Source organism: Rhinolophus ferrumequinum, chromosome 18 (genome assembly GCF_004115265.2).
Source record: "Rhinolophus ferrumequinum isolate MPI-CBG mRhiFer1 chromosome 18, mRhiFer1_v1.p, whole genome shotgun sequence".
In the NCBI taxonomy this organism is placed as follows: Eukaryota; Metazoa; Chordata; class Mammalia; order Chiroptera; family Rhinolophidae; genus Rhinolophus; species Rhinolophus ferrumequinum.
The window spans coordinates 47,550,200-47,570,808 of NC_046301.1; the positions used below are offsets into that span (position 1 = coordinate 47,550,200).

Below are 20,609 nucleotides of genomic sequence, written 5' to 3' on the forward strand. Positions count from 1 at the left end.
CTGCATACCACCAGCACCCCCAGATCCTCTGAGGAGCTCAAGGCTGTGAGCAGCACAAGCCTGCAGCTGGAGATCAGGAAACCTCACATCACAATTATCACGCCAACTTTGCACCAATAACATTCGCACTAGGTCAGTTCTGTGGTTCCTTTTAACAGGGGCATCCAAGACTCCATGATCCTTCCACAAAGCCAAGGGTCTCAGAACAAAGAGGGACAATTATACCGAAAGGGAAACAGGACTATCTGGGGAGCCTGAGACCCAAACTCCCTAAAAAGATTAAACCAAACAGGAGAAGGATGGTGGGAAGGGGCTTTCTAGGTGCAAAGACCCCATGGGAAGTGGGATGCCTCCTCCAGAGGCTGCACTAGATTACAGAGCCCCAGCTATTCCATAGCAGGGTCCTTAGGTAACTCAGTGGCCACAGGCGGGCATCACCAAGGATGCCTGTGGATAACTGACATTGCTTGTGCCCCATCCTGAGTCCTGGGTGTGCGTTTCCGCAGTTGTGGAGGGATATGAGCTGTCGTGCGGGGTGTCATGCGGGGTCTCTGGTCCCACTCCCCACATAAGAACGCAGGACATGGTGAGGCCAAAAAGGAACACCCACGGAGCCATAGGTAGGGGAGTCATACCACTATACTCTCACTGGCAGCTGGGTTGGAGACACAGGAACCAGGAGCGACACAATTATCAACTCACTGTGCCGCTTGCAGACTCAGCCACCATCTTCTTGCTAGTTCCCCCCTTTTTCTGCTAGCCTAGTCACGGCAGTTATATTCATGGCTAATGGCTCACTGGTTACAGCTGACGGCCAACTAGCCACAGCTGATGGCCATTTGATCGCAGTCGATGGCCATTTACTACCTGAGCCAGCACCTTTCTATGTGAGGCCGAGAGCCTGGAAACTGCTTTTTGGGGCTCTGTCCCCACATGAGCTTTGCACTTAGACAAATATGGATTTGAATCTGGGCTCTACCACTTACCCCCGCATGGCTGCAGACAATTCCTTAACCACACTGTGCCTCTGTTTACTCATCTGCTTAAATGATGTAACAACAGAACCTGACTCACGGGGTTGTTGCAAAGATTAAATGAGATAATGCATATGAGGTGGCATTTAGCAAGTGGCAACTGATGATTTGGGGGCATGGTGCCCTCTTCTGTTGGATATGTCCACATCTTCAAGAGACAGCAGAGCAGACTGGTTAAGAACACTTTGCAGGGACTTGGGAGCCAAATCCCAGCAAAATGCCCTTGGGCACATACTAACTTTTCTCCACCCTATCATAAAATGGGGCTGACAACCATCATCCTCTCAGGGCATACACTTCACAGGGCTGTTGCAAGGACTAACTGAGGTATTATCATATAGAGTACTTAGGACAGTGCTTGCTAATTTTGCTAGCATTGCATCTGATTCTAAAAACAAAAACAAAAAAGGATAAAACCCCTGCTCCAGCTAGAAAGGTCACGGGAAAGTTCAGGTAGGTCTTAACATCAAGGGTATGTTTTCTGCCAATGGGAGGCGCTCCTGCAAGATTGAAGCCCAGGTTCTCGTATTTCCCCAATTCCCAAGCTGGAGCCCACACCGGGGGCTTGGAGCTGCAGGAGCTCTGAATGTTAGGGGAAGGTGAGAGGAAAGAGAACAGGGTGGGTAGGAAGGGATTGCTGTGCCCTAAGTCCACCGCTAGCTCAGACAATCAATAAATAGTTGTTGAATGAATGAATGAATTGAATTGAATAGATTGAACCCAAAGTGAATTAGTCTTTTACTAGGGATTGGGCACCTCTGTTGACAACATACAAACAGATCGAGATTCTACCTGAGTTCTGATGTTAACCTGTTAAATTCACCTTATTTTACAAGGAAGGGAAATGTCTTTGGTTGTTTTCCTAATTTTAAGAGCTCTTCACAGTCCTTGAACATGGAGTGAGTCCATCCGGGGTTAGTTATCGCCAAGGGTGGTAGGTCCTACAAAAACTGTATGCAGATTTCAGCCAAAAACACAGCTTTCTACAAATAATGTGGTTTCCAGTAGCAGACACATTCTGAACTCAGGGTTATGAGTTAGAGTTCTTGCATTGTGTTTTTAAATTTATTTTTCAATTACAGTTGCCATACAATATTATATTAGTTTCAGGTGTACAATATAGTGATTAGACATTTATATAACTTACGAAGTGATCACCCCATAGTCTAGTAGCCATCTGACACCACACATAGTTATTACAATATTATTGACTATATTCCCTATGCTGTATTTTACATCCCCATGACTATTTTATAACTGCCAATTTGTATTTCTTAATTCTTTCACCTTTTTCACCCAACCCCTTATCCCCCCTCCCATCCAGCAAACATCAGTGTCTGTGTTTGTCCTCTGTGTCTGTGAGTTTGTTTCTGGTTTGTTTGTTCATTTATTTTGTTTTTTAGATTCCACATATAAGTGAAATCATATGGTGTTTATCTTTCTCTGTCTGACTTTTTCACTTAGCATAATGCCCTCAGGTCCATCCATATTGTCGCAGATGGCAAGATTTCATTCTTTTTTATGGCTGAGAAATATTCCAAGTTCTTTCACTCTTAAGACAAAATCCTCAATATTACAAGAGAGATCTTCATCATTTTTGGCAAACAGACTCAGCCGAAAACCAAGATCCAGACTAGGTATAGATTTAACCTCAGTCTGATGGTAACAGATGCGTAAACATTTGCTGGCCTTTCCTCGTCTTTCTAAAACAGAGATGGTTGTCCTCACAGAGCACAATAAACACACATAAGGTCCCATTAACAGCTGATAACCAGCAAATGGACACTCCCGTTCCAGTTCTAATTCCCAGCCAGACTGTATTTAAAAACCTGAGGCAATTTTCTGTTTCCTCAGGCATTTCTGTTATAATGTCTAGCCAAGAGCGAATTAAAGAATTTGGAGCTGACACTTTTCTTCCTCCTCTATGCCAGGCAGGATGTCTCTCTCACAGCAATATTGACATTTGGGGTTCAATAATTCTTTGTGGTTGTGCATCTGTAGGGAGTTGAGCAGCGTCCCAGGCTTCCACCCACCTGATGCCAATAGCATCCTCGCCCCAAATTCTGACCACCAAAAATGGCTCCAGCCACTGCCAACGTCCCCTGGAGGTAAAATCACCCCCAGTTGAAAAACACTGCTTTACAACATGACAAGGAACTTGGATGCTGATCCCCTCAAACAGCAAATAAGCTTGTCAATGAACATAAAGAGTACACCTTCAGACTTTCTAAATGCAAAGTTCCTCACCTTACCTGCCCACCTCTCCACCCTTTCACTCTGGGTTCCAACAGTAACTTCCCATGATGTCTTTTACAGAGATCACCTCCTCAAGCCCAACCAAAGGCAACAAAGAGGTGAGTGGAAGCTGAGTCCTGGAACCTCGCCAGGTAACAAATAGTTACAAAGCTCCAAATTAGAAAATGATGGTGGATAATATATATTTTATGTGTACTACACATTATATATCATACATTGATATATTATATATCATATACATGATATAAATTATATTTTAATATATACTGTGTGTTAATTAGAATATATGTTTATAATATAACATTATAACATTGTGTGATTTATATTATGTTCTATATTACTATGATATATACACATATCATGGTTGACCCAGAACAGCATAGGGACACCAACCCCCCCATGCAGTTGAAAATCCAGGTACAACTTTAGACTCATCAAAACCTGCGCTACTAATTGCCTACTATTGACCAGAAGCCTTACTGATAACATAAACAGTCGATTAATGCATATTTTGTATGTTATGTGTATTCTATACTGTATTCTTACAATAAAGTAAGCTAGAAAAAAAACAAAACATTATTAAGAAAATCATAAGGAAGAGAAAATACATTTATAGCATTGGGAAAAAATCCACTATAAGTGGACCCATGAAGTTCAAACTGTGTTGTTCAAGGGTCAACTGTGTATTACTACATTTATGCTTATACTCATATGTCACTATATGTCTCACTAGAGAGAGAGAGAGAGAGAGAGAGAGAGAGAGAGAGAGAGACAGATACAAAGAAAGAACATGTATATATGGGTGTGTGTGTGTGTGTGTGTGTGTGTGTGTGTGTGTTTACTGCCCCCTAAAAATGGGATCCTATCCCTAAAGATAGGATCTATTCCAGACCAAGAAACAGACTAAGCAAGACTGTATTAGGCTATGCTGAGCAGCTGCAACAAAGAGGCCCAAATATTCAATGGCTTTTAAAAGATAGATCTTTATTATTTCATGAGTTAACAATCCAGAGGTGAGCGATTTAGGCTAGTGAAGGGATTCCGCTCCATGGGACTGTTAAGGGCACGCACGTTCTTCCCACACTGGACATTGCTCCACTATCACCTGGCATCTTGTCCTCAACGGCATGGTCAAAGCTGACTTGCTGCAGTGTTGCATTCTTACCAGTAGGGAGAGGGGAGAGGGAGTCCAGGGCAAGTTGTCTGTATTGCAGGATGAAAACCTGGGAGTGGAGAGAGGGGCTGCATCTACTCGCTATACGAGTATGATGTGCTGATAAGGTGATCATTTCCTTAGAGACGTGTCTGTTTTTTTAATTTTTCAATTACTGTTGACATTCAATATTATATTAGTTTCAGGTGTACGACATAGTGATTAGACATTTCTATAACTTAAGAAATGATCATTCCAATAAGTCTAGTAGTACCCATCTGGCACCACACATAGTTATTATCATATTATTGACTATATTCTCTATGCTGTGCTTTACATCTCCGTGACTGTTTTGTAACTGCAAATTGGTATTTCTTAATCCCTTCACCTTTTTCATCCAGCTTCCTGACCCCCCTCCCTCTGGCAACCATCAGTTTCTTCTCTGTATCTATGAGTCTGTTTCTGTTTTGTTCGTTCACTTATTTTGTTCACTAGATGCCATATATAAGTAAGATCATATGATATTTGTCTTTCTCTGTCTGACTTATTTCACTTAGCATAATACTCTCTAGGTCCATCCACATTGTTGTAGATGGCAAGATTTCATTCTTTTTTATGGCTGATCAATATTCCATTGTGTGTATGTACCACATCTTTTTTATTCAATCATCTATTGATGGACACTTGGGTTGCTCCCATATCTTGGCTGTTGTAAATAGTGCTGCAGTGAACATAGGGGTGGGTACATATATCTTTTCAAATTAGTGTTTTTGTTTTCTTTGGATAAATATCCAGAAGTGGGATTGCTGGGGCATATGGTAGTTCCATTTTTAATTTTTTGAGGAACCTCCATACTATTTTCCGTGGTGGCTGCACCCATTTACAATCCCACCAACAGTGCACGAGGGTTCCCTTTTCTTAGAGATATGTCTTAAAATGACAATCCATAAGTTGTACATATGGCCACCTAGCTGCAAGGGAGATTGGAACAATATGGTCTGTACTTGGACAGCATGGCCCAGATAAAAGTTGAGGAATTCATTCAATTACTAAAAGTAAGAGGGGGAAATGGATATTGCAGGACAGTTAAAAGAAGGAGAGATACCAAGGAAGTGTCTGTGAGGCAGTAATCATCTAGTGTCTGTACACCAACTCTGAATTTTAACAAAAATAATGATCCATGTCGCTGAGGACGTCTAGTCAAGCAGCACGGGCTCATCCCTTCCTCTGTCCACTCCCCACCTCACCGTGCCCTACTTCGGAGGGATTGCTCACACCTTGCCCTCCCAATCCCCAGGCCTCCAGGTACGTGCTGTTCTCTCTACCTGAAATTCCTTTTCCCAGTTTCTCATCCAGCTTGCTTCCTTCCACTCTTCTTTCCTCAAGATTCAATTCAGTTGTCATGTCCTCCTGGATGGCCTCCCTAAACAACCTCCACCTGTGTTAACATCCCTTCCCCCATGTTCTGATGATGGGAGGATGCGGAGATTAGAAGTGTAGACAGGGGTTCAAATCCTAGCACCACAGTGGCAAGTGACATGGGCAAAGGACACACCTTCTGTGTGTTAGAGTTCTCCAGAGAAACAGAACCAATAGGAGATCTAGATATATAGAGATTTATTATAAGGAACTGGCTCATGTGATTATGTAGGCTGACAAGATCCCAAGATATGCAGTTGACAAACTGGAGACCCAGAAGAGCTGGTGGCTTGGTTCCAGGGGCCCGAGAACCAGGAGAGCAGAAGTTCTGCAGGCTTGAGACACAGAAAGAGCTGATGTTTCAGTTCGAGTCTGAAGATAAAAAGCCAATGTCCCAGCTCAAGACATTTGGGCAGTCAGGCAGGAGGAAAGTCTCTCTTACTTAGATGTTTTGTTCTATTCAGGCCCCCAACTGACTGGATGAGACCCACCCCCATGAGGGAAGGCAATCTGCTTTACTCAGTCTACCCATTCAAACGTTAATTTAATCTAGAAACACCCAGAATGATGCTTGACCAAACGTCTGTGCACTTCATGGCCCAGTCAAGTTGACACATAAAACTAACCATCATACTCTCCAAGATTTGATGTACACATCTGTAAAATGTAAAATGAAGGTAATAATGGCACCTAGCTCCTTGGATGGATAGGAAGAGTAGGTGAGATAATACATGTGGCGTACTTAGCACAGTGATTGGTCCACAGTACACATCCCATCCATGTTATCCACGTTATGTCCAACAGACAACATTTACAAGACATGTTGTCACTCCCCTAGACTGTGAGCTTCTTAAAGGCAAGAATAAAACCAAGCCCACATTGGGAGTTCAGCGAATATTCATTGAAGTAATAAATACATAATCATGTAATCAACTGGAACATTTCGTTATAAAATGTCATTGCCAGGTTCCTCAAAAAGTTAAACATAGAGTTACCATATGACCCAGCAACTCCACTTCCAGAAATATACCCATGAGAACTGAAAGGATGGACTCAAATAAATACTTGTACACGCATGTTCACAGCAGCATTATTCACAGTCACCAAAAGGTGTGAACAACCCAAGTGGCCATCAACAGATGATGGGTAAACAGAATGCAGTCCATCTATACAGTTGAGTATTATTCAGCCATAAAAAGGAATGAAGTTCTAATACGTGTCACAATGTGGATGAACCTTGAAGACATTGTTAAGTGAAAGAAGCCAAACACAGAAGTCACATAGTATATGGTTTCATTGATATGAAATGTCCAGAATAGGCAAATCCATAGAGATGGAAAGCAGATTGGTGGCTGTCAGGGACTGGGAAGGGAGGATGGAGAGTGACTGCTTAATGAGCTTTTTACTGGGGTGATGAAAATGTTTTAGAACTAGATAAAGGTGGTGGTTGCACATCATCGTGAATGTACTAAATTGCTGCTGAACTGCACACTTTAAAAGGGTGATTTTTATGCTGTGTGAATTTCACCTCAGTAAAAAAAAAAAAAGAAAAAAATGCATTTCTGGAAAAAGATAGGTATAAAGGCCTCGCACTGGGTCCGACCCCACAACAGCAATTCTGAAGGCCAGTACTTCAGCACCTACTCTGTACAAATGGGTTTAAATCAAGAAGACTTCAGCTGTCATTTAGAGGACAGAGAGAGAGATTTTCTATATCGGGCGGGCGATGCAGGCTGTTCCTGAACTAGCACACCCAGCTCAGAGTTTCCATGAAGACTCAACCTGAAAGAGCAGAACATTAAGGAGGTGTATGTGAGCCCCGAGTTCTGAACTTTCCTCCAGCCCTTTGTAAGTATCACTCTGCTTGTAACTCTTTGACCTGCTAGCATGTTCCTCTTAAGAGCATTCATTCAGTCCCTGGATACTTACTGAGCGCCTACTGTTCACCAAGGACTGTTCTAGGTGCTGGGAAACAGCTGTGAACAAGACAAAGTCTGCGTCCTGATGGGACTTGCTGTCTAATAGCCCCCTGGATCCCCTGGGGAGCTTGTTAAAGGGCAGGTGTGGATTTAGTACAGCAGGAGTCTGCATCCCTACCAGGCTCCCAGGGAATACTGACGCCGCTGGCCCGAGGACAAGCATGTGGGCATCGGCACAAAAGCAGTCTTTCAACTCACTGCAGTTTTCCATTTTGAAAGCTTCACCTTGGCTCTCATTCTTCTCCAGCCACTGGTCCATCTCTTTGCTATCCTTCGTAGAAAATTTCTTGATTTAAAAAAGCCAATGAGAGTGTCTTCTGCGCTACAGTCTACCTCAGAGTTTCTCTTTGTATGATGTTATAACAGTCGAGCCTTTAGTCGTTCTTTGCTGTGGGGGCTGTACCGTGCATTACAGCGTGTGGAGTAGCATCTCTGGCCTCCACCCACTGGATCCCAGGAGCACCCTTCAGTGGTGATAATCATAAATGTCTCCAGACATTACGAAATGTCCCCTGGGCGGTCAAAGTCACCCCTGGTTGACAGTCACTGGTCTATTTCTAGCAAACTTACCACTTCCCTGTGAGTAAAAGAGGTTCATAATAACTAACCTCTATCTGGTATTTACCAGGCACAGACACATAGCAACTCTTAACTCATTTAATCTTGCCAAAAACTCCATGGGGTAATCTTACTGTCCCCATTCTAAGGTGGGGAAACTGAGGCACGGAGTGATTGAGTTGCTTTCCGAAGGTCACAGAGCCAGTAAATGGTGATGTCAAGATTTTCACTGGGTCCTCTGGCTCCAGAACCTGCTTTCTCGTGCTTTCTACTATCTCTCGGGGTTGTGGGACCTATCAGGCTAGATTTTTTTAATTATTATTATTTATATCTTCAAAGCTACAACAGGTTGTTGAGGATTTTGAGTCACTTCTCACTAACACAACTCTGTGGGGAACAGGAGAGAAAAATAAAGTCGCATCTAAGGCCACATCTATTCTCCAGACTATGGAATCGAATGTTCTAGAAATTGCCTTGAAAGCTCCAGATCAAGAAATCCAGAAAATTCAACATAGTACTATGGGTAAGAAGATGATAAGGCCTGATGCATATGGGGGGGCTGCTTACTAGCTGGGGTCTGGATTAAGCAATCAGAAAAATAAATAAGTATACTCCCTGTATGAGTCCATTTATAGAAAATGCAAACTAATCTGTAGGGAAAGGAGGGTGGAAGGGGTAAAAGAGGGGCATAAGAAAATCTGGGGAACTTGGGGGTGATAGAAATGTTCACCACCTTGATTGTGGTGGGGGTATTACAGGCGTATACACCAATAAAACTCATCAAATTGTATACTTTAATGTGTGCAGTTTCTTGGACATCAATTACACCTTCCTGAAACTATAAAAAATACATATATTGTCAGTGATTTCCAATTCTGGGTCTCAGATTTTGGCTCAAAAGTATTTTATTAATCTGGTGCCTATATAACCTAATTGCACATGTCGAAGAAACTTCTCACTACAAGTGTTAAAGATAAAAATCCTTTTATTACACTTGTCACACATATTTGTTATATAACCAAGTGACATATGTTAATTCGCTTTAACTGTGGTCATCATTTCACCATGTAGATGTGTGTCAAATCATATTGTACACCTTAAATATACACGGTTTTTATTTTTAGAAATAAAATACCAAAGCAAAACCCAAGTATTGTTTTTTAATTAGAAAAAAACACATGAACAAAACTAAATTAGACCAGCCAAATCTGCCCACAACCCAGTCTTCCAACCTTATACCCATATAGGTACCTGTTTGATACAGATACACGTATTTGTTGTGTGTGTTGTGGATACGGTTGCACAACCTGCTTTTCCACTCATTACCTCACTAACATCTTTCCATGTAAGCATGTATAAAGCATCATTACCTACACTGTCTTTAGTCTTTTAAAGTTGCGTTGTATGGGTGTGCCATAATTTATTTATTTCCTTATTCTGGGAAATGTGGCGTTTTGCCAAACAATCCTGTGATAAAGACCACTAAAAATTTATCTGTGCATATTTGTTTGGTATTTTCTTAGGATAAATTCATAAAAGAGGAGTCGTTAGGTCAAGGGGAAGAAAACATTTTAGACTTAAGACACATTTCACTATATTGGCCTCCAGAAATGTTTATTGCACTTTTATTTGGCTCAGGGATATCAAAGAATTGGTGTATGTCTAACTAGCCATTTCTGTTTTACCAACTTGTCTGAGAAAATACTTTATGCTCTGTAGAAATAATAAGAATGAAAATAAATTTGAAAGATAAAATCTAGTGCCTAACCATCTTCGGAAAGTAGATCTGGACACTTTCGTGCTAAATTAAACTATTTCCGTGTTACAAGTAACTCATCTTTCCTGATTTGACCAGTTTCTAATTGATCGGTAACCAGGGCCCTTACGTCAGTGGGCTTCAGCCTCCTGGTCTATAAAACAGGATAATAATATTATAGTACAAATAATGCACTTAGAAGTAGGGCTAGTAATTGCTATAATTTTGATTATTGTAGTTTCCATTCTCTCTTATTATAAAATTTTATTTAAATAGTATTATTTTTTTATATTCCTATCTATTTATAATAGTATCATTCTTTGTTATTTTGTTATTTGCCTTCTGTACCTTTTTAAACAGATACAAAAGGAGATGTAATAAAAACCCTGCTACAGCCATCACTTAGCTTCAACAATTTCCAACTCACAGCCAATCTTCTTTTTAAGCTAAATATTTCTATGAGTTTGTCTCTTCATTGCAATTCTTCCATGACTTTATCTTTATTCCCCATTATAGCGATAAGCCACCAATTACTTAATCATTTCCTTCTTGTTGAACATTTAGGTCATTTCCTATTTTTCACCATCCTGGATCTGTGCTGCTATGAACTGTCTTACAGGTCTATGTCCTCTCGACCTCGACTGTTCTGAGAATAAATTTCTAGAAACGGATGTGTTAGAGAATGTTAGTTAAGAACTTGGTTTCAAGAGTTAGAGTCTCACCTAATTTGTGAACTTCAGTTTCCTCATCTGAGTACCGGTCCCTCATGGGGTTATATGAGGCTGTCATAAGATGACAACGTATAAAGCTCTTAGCCCAGTGCCTGGCACCTCCTAGATATCTGTGGCCTGTTTTTGTTGCTGTGCACATTTTTAAAGCTTATAATAACGGTAAGCTTGCCCGGTGCTTTTCTTACCAGCTGTAGAAACTCGAGTTGTTACAGACAATTGCTCCAAGGAAAGAGAGAGGAGTTTCACCTTGAACGTCCAAATGAACGCAATGGACATTCACTGCAATGATGTCATCCAGGGAAATACACAAGGTACATGGGGTGGCTGCATTTAGAATCCCTAAGACACACATAGCAGTGTCACTGTGTGAGTCATGAGGAAATGTCCCAATAGGTTCCTCCCTGATGGTTTTGTTAATAACCTAAGATTGTGTCATTTGACTCTTTTCTGTAAAAAACAAAAAACAAAAACAAAAAAAAACAAAAAAAAAAAAAAGAAACATCTTCCCAAAATGAAGGCTTTCCATTCTTCAGCATGGAAGAGACTTCTTTGCAATTTGAGGGCTGTTCTGTCTCTGTCTCCGTTTCGGTTCACCCAGAAGCATTCCTGGTAAGGAATTCAAGTGTAAGGATTGATTTTATTTGGGAGGTGATCTCCAGGAAGCAACCTCTTCTTTGCCCCTCCTCCCACCTTTCATATCATTTTCTTCTAAGGGTAAATCCTTTCTTATGTAAATCAGCTTAAGCTCTCTTGGGTTTTCCAGTTCTTCTCATCCCCCAAGATTTACCCTATTCAATACAAAAAAAGTTCCGGGCTACAAACACAAAGTCTAACCCAGACTGTGAGAAGGGGAAAGTCCTGAAAATTTCAACGTATTTCAACCCTCCTATATGTGAATGTGTGTGTGTGAATATATGTGGGTATGCACATATGTGTGCACATGTGTGTATCTATATCTGCACATATATGTCATTTCAAAAAGGTAAATAATGACTCTCAGGCAAATGTAAATGAATCATGTCAAAAGACCATATTCAACTCGTTAATTAATGAAGGAACCAATAAAATAAGACAAGTCCAAAGGCAATTTGAACAGATATACACACATGAACATATTCATATATAGAACAGTCACAAATGCGAAATCAAATGCTAACAAATGCAAAAACCCTATAGGGAATACAATGTAATGTTTGGGCTTATATTTTCCATAGGGCAGAAATCAACTGCATATCTACCAGACAAAATGTATTTGTGTCTACGAAAAACACTATTTGTGCTACTATCAGTTTTCTACATGTTATCTTCTATGCTTACAGAGCTGTGAAACAAAGCTTTTGCTTGGCAATAGAAAATCAACATAAAGATGCAGCACTTCTATAGAAGCAGATAATTCCCAATGCTCAGCTCTCCACTGGCTATCTTGAACATGCATGTCTATTTAGATACATACATACACACGCCTAGAAAAACTCCAGAACTCCAACTGTGAATATCTCTAAGCGATGGAATATTATATGGATTTTATTTCCTTTTTTTCTTTTTCTCATCAAAATGTTATCGTTTGTTTTTACAACAAATAAACTGTGGCATATCAAATAATGTGACACTCCACAGTAACTGAGATAAATAAACCAAATATACGTGTATTGGTATGACTAAAGCTTTACAATATTAACTGGAGTGACAAAAGAAAGTTGCAAAAGGATACCCAAGGTGTGACATCATTTATGCGAATTTTTAAATACAGAAAACAAGACTATCTGTTGCTATGGAAACCTACATATGTGGTAAAATTACAAACGTATTCATGGAAAGGCTACACTTCCACATCAAGTCCATGGTTATTTCTGGAGAAGGAAAAAAGAAAATGAAATAGTGGGAGCTTAGCTGTATCTAAAACATTTTACGTCTTTAAAAAATAATTCTGAAGCCAATATGGCAAAACGATAACACATGTTAAATCTGGGTGTAGATGTCAGTTATACTTTTCTGAGTGCTTGAAATGTAAGTTAAATATTTTTAGGAGATTTTCAAAAAATGTTTGGCACTGTGCTGGGGGCCCTGTGGTTTCAAAATGAAGTCCCCTGCATAATTACACAAGAAATTTAGTGCTTGTTGGGAAAACAGAATTCAATCCATGTGAAATAATGAGTGGACTGTTGAATTCACATCAGCATGGCAGGGGCTGCATTTGTTCAGAGAAAGAAGCATCCTAAGCTGCCTGAGGAGCTGGGGAAGACTTCCTGAGCAAGAGGCTGGCCCTGAGCTGGGTCCTGAGGATGAGGATTCTGGGGGGAAGAGCGTGGGAGGAAGAGTGAACTTCCTAGGCACACCTAGGTGTGGCGATCATGGACGTGTGACAGGTGTGGGGCAGGAAAGGTGGCAGAAGGAATGGTGCTGGCACTTTATTTTTCTGTTGTCTCAGGTCCCAGTGCAGTTGCCTTTATTTCATACTCTTCTCTTGGAAACATCATAAATGCAACTTTTTTTGATGAGATGAAAGAGAAAGATCGACTTTACCTGAACTCCCAGGTAGTGAGCGCAGCTATTGGACACAGAAGGAACACGTCTCTCTCCGACTCTGTGATTCTGAGTTTTCAGCAAGTGAAGGTGGGTCAAAGCTGCAATTTGAACTTGCTTAGGTTTCATGATGGTAGACCAAACAATTTGCAGAGCATACCCAGTCAGTGGTTCTGTACCTGTGCTCCCCATATGGTACCCAGGAGCTACCTGTAACTATTAAGCATTTAAAGTATGGTGGGTGCCTCATTATATTGATGATTGTCCATGAAGACAGAAATTTTGTTTTGAGCCTTGATCATCCAGACTATCCTAAACCTTGGTTCTTTATTCTCTCCCCACACCCCGCTAATGAATAGTTAGCTCATAACAGAAACTGTTTCTATTTATCAGAGTCTAGATGGGGGAGAGCAGGGAGAGGAGTAGCAGATGAAAGGAGGAAAGTGGTGAGTAATCAATCACCTTTTCACTTTTCCTTCTTTTGCCATTATGGCTCGTCAATATTTATCTTAATAATGCCTCTAGTCCCAAGTGGCACAGATTCTCCTATGAAAGGAAGATCAAAGAAATGGATCGTGATGACTGGGTGCAGAAATAAAAAATAAGGAGGGAGGACAGGCTAAGGAAGAAAGAGATAAAAAGAAGTGAACACAGTGAGGGATGGTGAGTCCCACTGGGTGATGGGGTAGCCTAGCTTGCTAACTCCTGATCGCTGAGCATGGTGTCATCCTGGAGACTAAAGGTTGCTAAGATGAGCTCTATGTTGAATCCATTTATTCCTGTTTTTTGGGTATTGAGACACTAGTTCTCCAAGGCATGGTTGATAGGGTATGCACATCAGAGATGCCAAGAGCAAGAAAAACTGCTCTAGAGAAGAAAGGAAGTGGTGGACCGGTGATGGAGAAGTAGAGCTGAGAGAGAGAAGAGATCAGGACAGTGTGAAAAAGGGGAACTTAGGAGAAATAATAGAGACCTCAGAAGAAATTTTTTTAAATCACAGAAAGGTAACAGTTTGCAGTTTGCTTTGCAATGTTAACCCTTTTTCCCAACATTCCACAACAATCTTGAACAAAATTCCCATTTTTTGTTCCTGAAATAATTGATTATTTAAAATAAAATGTGGTGGATCTGGATTGAGATTCCAAAGACTAAGTATTTTGAAGACTTAGTATTTCCGTATTTCAAAAACTTAATAAGAAAAAAGCATGTAAAATATCTCCTTAATAATTTTTATATTGATTACATATATTGGTTTATATTGACATGTTAAAAAATACTATTTTGAATATAATGAATTAAATGAAATATATCATTAAAATTAATTTCATTAAAATTAATTTGACCTGTTTCTTTACCTTTTTTTAATAGTTGTCTTTGTTTTGTTTTTCAAGATTTTATTGGGGAAGGGGAACAAGACTTTATTGGGGAACAGTGTGTACTTACAGGACTTTTTTTTTTTCCAAGTCAAGTTGTTGTCCTTTCAATCTTAGTTGTGGAGGGCGCATGCTCAGCTCCAGGTCCAACTAGTTGCAGGGGGCACAGCTCACCACCCCTTGCGGGAGTCGAACCAGCAACCTTGTGGTTGAGAGGATATGCTCCAACCAACTGAGTCATTCAGGAGCTCAGCGGCAGCTCAGCTCAAGGTGCTGTGTTCAATCTTAGTTGCAGGGGGCGCTGCCCACCATCCCTTGTGGGACTCAAGTAATTGAACGGGCAAACTTGTGGTTGAGAGCCCACTGGCCCATGTGGGAATCGAACCGGCAGCCTTCGGAGTTAGGAGCATGGAGCTCTAACCGCCTGAGCCACCCGGCCAGCCCACTTTACCTTTTTTAATACGGCTAGTAGAAAATTTCAAATTACAAAAGTGACTCACACGCTGTTTCTCGTGGGCAGCATAATTCTAGTGCACAGAATTATTTTGGTTGCTTATTTAGTTCATATTTACATCTATGAAATTTGACCTGAGACATAATACTCATTTCTTCACAGAAGCCTGGTATTAATTATTAAGACTACAGAACTCAATCAGAACAAAACTTTCACTTAATCCATTGCCTTTTCTTATTCTCTGCCCAAGATCTTAAAGGCAGGAAGGACAATAGCAAGACATAGATATGATAAAATTAATTTGCGCTCTTCCCTTTCAGCTCTGTTAAGAAAATAAGAGTTGAGTTGGAGGAAGTCCTACCTTTTGTGACAACAGGGACTTTGAGGGTATGATGCTAAGTGACTTAAGTCAGACAGAGAAAGACAAATACTATATGCTTCCACTCATATGTGGACTCTAAAAAAGCCAAACTCATAGAAACAGAGAACAATTGGTGGTTGCCAGGGGTCAAGGGTGAGAGAATTAGGTGAAGGTGATCAAAGGGTACAAACTTCTCGTTATAAAAAGAAGAAGTTCTGGGGGATCTAACATACAGCATGGGGACTCTAGTTCACAGTTACTGTACTGTATATTTGAAAGTTGCTAAGAGAGTAGATTTTAAAAGTTCTCACCACAAAATAAAAATTGTAACTGTGAAATAGTGGATGTTAACTAAACTTACGGTAATCACTTCACAATATACGAGTATACATGTATCAATCATTGCACTGTACACTTTAAACTTACACAATGTCCTGTGTCAATTGTATCTCAATAAAGCTGAAAATTTAATTTAATTTAAATTAATTTAAAATTTAAGAAAGTAAGAGTTAAAGGGAAAAGGTGGGGAAATGTAGGTCTTCTCTATCTGATACATAAAATCTAGGTTTAGAATATTTTATGTATAACATAGAGCAGCAGGAGTGGAGCAAGAACTCTGGGAATGGACCAGTGGCTTATCAAAGGCATGCAGACCCCAAACAGGAAAGCATCTGACTTGTCTCCTTGGCCCTATGAAGTGTGCTTCTAGAAGCCCTGGCACAAAGAGAAGGGGTTGAAGGCTAATTTGATTCTCTCTCTCCTGGTGATGTTGTTTTCCTATAATACCCCTCTCATCACATGAGCAATTATTGTGTTGGCAGGGACAGAACTGGCGTGAAGGGACCAGGGAAATTTGTCTTAGAGAGTATTTGGGAGAAAACTTGATGTGAGTCTTACACTTTTTTTTTTTTTTGTCTGACTCCCACAGTAAGGGACAACGTCATAAAACCAATGACATGTTGTATAAGTCTGGCTCCCACAGAGAGAGAGGACCTTATTTTCTGTTTTGTGAAATCCCAATAGATCTGGGTCTGTGGGGCATGTGTCCTGGCGGTCATCCTGTTCACTTCAAATAGAATCACCGGTCACTTCTAAGCATGGTTCTCCTCGTTCGCCACCTCGGCATAGTGACACTCTGAGAGTTTTACCGTCTGAGGAGAACACAATGAGCCCATTCTATTTTCAGGTGAAGCCCCTGAGCAAAAATGTCTTTTGTGTCTTCTGGAAAAGCACGGAGGAGGGTGGCCACTGGTCCAGGGATGGCTGTTTCTTGATACAAGTAAACAAGAGTCACACCACGTGCAAATGTACCCACCTGTCCACTTTCGCTGTCCTTGTGGCCTTCACCAGCCAGGTATGATGAAAAACATTTAATTCCTCCAGCTAGTAATTTTTGAGGCCCTAGTAGGTGGTGATATGTGCTATAAAGAAAAGGAAAATGAGCAAGAGGTTGGAGTAACTGCAGAGGCATGCGTCTTCAGATAAAGCGGTCAGAAGAGGATTAAATATTCAAGCTGAAGCCTGAATATTAAGAGTCAGTAGTGCTATAATGTGGATGAACCTTGAAAACACGATGCTGAGTAAGAGAAGCCAGACACAAAAGGCCACATAGTGTCTGATTCCACTTATATGAAATGTTCAGAACAGGCAAATCCATAGAAACAGAAAGTAAATTGGTGGTTTCAGGGGCTGGGGGGAGGAGGAAATGGGGGTAACTGTTTAATGGGAATGGAGTCTCCTTTTGGACTATTGGAAATATTCTGGAACTAGATAGAGGTGATGGTTTCACAACATAGTGAATGTACTAAATGACACTGAACTGTACACAGTAAAATGGTGAATTTTACATTATTTGAACGAAAAAGTTAGAAGGAAAGGGTCTCAGAAACAGCATCCAAAGAAGAGATACATGTTTGTGTAAAGACCCTGAAGAGAGAAAAAATTTGGTGTGTTTAAAAAGGAAGCGTGGCTGGGGCAGAGTGAATGAGAGGGAGTTGGAAGGAGACAAGGTTGGAGAGATGAAACTGGGAGAAATGTGCTAGACCTCAAATGCCATGGTCAGGAATTTAGATTTCATTCAAATTGCAATGGGAAGGCAATAGAGGATTTCCATTGGGAATGCTGCATATTTGTCATTAGAAGATCCCTCTGGCTCCCAGGTCAAAAGTGGATAATGATCAAGAGTGGACTTACACAGAGAGATGATGATGGCCGGGATTCAGGTGGCAGCAATAGAGGAGGTGATTGGACACATATCCTAGACATGGGGTCAGAGGACTTACTGATGACATAGGCTGGGTGATAGCACACGGGAAGTCCTGCATCCCTCTCCTCTTCTCAGGGATGAAGGTGGTACCCCCAGAACATTTGGTGGAAATTTCTAACCTCTCCTATTACACAGAGCAGTGGGGAAGCTAAAATTGGTTTAAAAGCTTAAAATACTTCTTTCATTCATCATTACATTTATGAAATTCATCTATGAGTTGGGCATAGCCTTAGTTCATTCATTTTCATTGATGTATAATATTTTCTTGCATGACTATACTACAACTTACTTATCCATTCTACAGTTAATAGGTATCTAGATTGTTTCCTATTGGGAGCTGTTAAAAGCAATGCTACCTTTCTGGGATGAAGCATAGACAATTCCATGTGGGACCTTCCACAACGATGAGGAAGCAACATACTCCAGATGGTACAGCTAAAGGATGGTGGAGCCTCTGATATAATGGGTTTCAGAGTGACTTTGTAGAGCAGAGTATATGCCTATCTCCAAACTCATCAAAATGTATGCACTCAATATGTGTATCATTTTGTATGTTAGGTATACCTCAATAAAGCTGAAAAGAAAGACTTAGTCTGACACATACTTCTCACACTCTATCATCCGGCTTTATGCCTGGCCTGTTTGGGATACCTTGTTCCAGAGAGGGGAAAACCATAATCCCAGCGCAGGAAAGTGTGACTGTGATCTCTCTTCGCTGGGTCCCAGGAGGAGGATCCCGCCCTGGTTGTGATCACCTACGTGGGGCTGAGCCTGTCTCTGCTGTGCCTCCTCCTGGCGGCTCTCACCTTCCTGCTGTGCAAAGCCATCCAGAACACCAGCACCTCGCTCCACCTGCAGCTCTCGCTCTGCCTCTTCCTGGCCCACCTGCTCTTCCTCACGGCCATCGACAGAACTGAGCCCAAGGTACTGACACTGTCCCAAAGGACCCTCTGTCCTGCCCAGGGGATACTGCATCGACACCTTCATAAAATGGCCTTGGGTTGCGGGAAGGTTAGCGCGATGAGTCGCCACTTTCACACCGAGTGAGGCAACGAGCAGACAAACCCTCTTGTAACAACTCCTTCATACACATCCGAGTTCTCCCCAATGGCAAGGTGCAGGAGCGGTCCTGGGGCCACGCCCCCTGACGCCCCCTGGTGACTCTCACTCCTCCCCCAGGTGCTGTGCGCCATCATCGCGGGTGCCTTACACTACCTCTACCTGGCGTCCTTCACCTGGATGCTGCTGGAGGGCCTGCACCTCTTCCTCACTGCACGCCACCTGACGGTGGTCAACTACTCCAGTGTGAGCAGGTTCATGAAGAAGTTGATGTTCCCTGTGGGCTACGGAGTCCCGGCTGTGATCGTGGCCATTTCCGCAGCGTTCGGGCCTCACCTTTATGGGACACCTGATCGGTGAGCTTGACTCTCATCCTGTGCCATGGGCAGTTGCGGGGAGGCAGTGTTAATGATGGTGATTGAGATATCCACAGCAAATGCACTCTAATTTTCCCTTGAGTGTAACAGCTCTAACTTTTCCCCGTGAAGTGGGGAAAGATGGTGGTATGAGCATGGAAGGTTCTGGAAGGAGGGAGTTTTGTGGTTAGGTACCAGCTTTATTCCTCCCATAATTTAGAGTTTTCAAGTCTCAGTCCCCTCATTAGTAAAATGGGGATAACGATTGTCCCCATTGTCTCACACTCACAACACTGGTGTGAAAATTCAACAGGACTGTGCTTTAAAATGTGTAATGTAGTAAACAATCAAAGCCTTCATTGCCATAAGCTGACATCTTCAGGAGATGTTGGAAAAGCTCTTTACTAGGAAAAGGTGTCATTTCATGTTCATTTTTTGTGCTTTGTCTGACCTCTCTTTGTATCCTTTTTCCCGTTGTTTCCAGCTGCTGGCTCCACCTGAAACAAGGATTCATCTGGGGTTTCCTTGGCCCTGTCTGTGCCATTATCTGTGTGAGTGAGTATGTGGCTCTAGTGTTCCTGATGGAAGAAGCCCCAGAAGTACTGGGAGCAAGATACTACAAGGGGCATGCATTTTCTCTATTGTATGGTTTGATTTTTCCACCTGCCACCAAGTCAATCCCATGTGCAGGAAAGTAGGAGTTGTAAGCAATTTATAATGGACATGGTACATTATTTTAATCTGCATTTTGCCTGGTCTGTGTCATTCCTGCAGGTGAATTTAATATTTTTTCTCTTGGTCCTTTGGATTTTGAAAAGGAAACTCTCCTCGATCAATAGTGATGTGTCAACCATCCAGAATACGAAGTAAGATGGAGCAAATGGTATTTCTGCTCACCCTCTTCTTGTCCCTCATACAGAACCACACACATCAGGGTCCAGGGAGTAGCAAGGCCACTGTTATCTCCCAATGTCACAATTAATAGAAGCTGTATTAGCTAGAGTACAGGCTAAGCTGATGAGACCAAAAAAAAAAAAAAATCCAAAAAAAAAAGTGAAATAGAAGTTTATGTTACTTTCATGTCACAGTCCAGAGGTGAAAAGTCCAGGGCTAGTAGGGAAGCTCTGCTCCACAAAGTGATCCAGGGAGTCAGGTTCTTTCTGTTTTGTTTCTCCACCATCCCTAGGATGTTGTCTTTGTCAGTTTCGCCTCCATGGTAAGGAGGTGAAATGAAAGTTGCACATTCAACATTCATATCCCATTGTCTAGAGGTCATATCCCATTGTCTAGATCGTAGTCATATGGTGACTTCTAACTAACTGAAAAGGAGG

The 20,609-nt window shown here is 41.5% G+C and overlaps 1 protein-coding gene across 4 annotated transcripts in view; it reads left to right on the plus strand.

The window, feature by feature from the left end:
* The window catches only part of ADGRE3 (adhesion G protein-coupled receptor E3), a 42,439-nt gene that overhangs the window by 13,654 nt on the left and 8,176 nt on the right, over positions 1-20,609 (plus strand). For 2 of the 4 annotated variants that reach the window (XM_033135210.1, XM_033135213.1), the window contains exons 4-12: positions 3,351-3,388; positions 8,844-8,922; positions 11,075-11,197; positions 13,315-13,499; positions 16,784-16,951; positions 18,590-18,787; positions 19,043-19,278; positions 19,763-19,829; positions 20,053-20,144. In XM_033135210.1, the coding sequence (XP_032991101.1) occupies positions 3,351-3,388; positions 8,844-8,922; positions 11,075-11,197; positions 13,315-13,499; positions 16,784-16,951; positions 18,590-18,787; positions 19,043-19,278; positions 19,763-19,829; positions 20,053-20,144 (1,186 nt within the window). Of the gene's footprint in view, positions 1-3,350; positions 3,389-7,416; positions 7,711-8,738; positions 8,923-11,074; positions 11,198-13,314; positions 13,500-16,783; positions 16,952-18,589; positions 18,788-19,042; positions 19,279-19,762; positions 19,834-20,052; positions 20,145-20,609 lie in introns of those variants that run through there. The other 2 variants (XM_033135211.1, XM_033135212.1) reach the window with 2 other exon arrangements.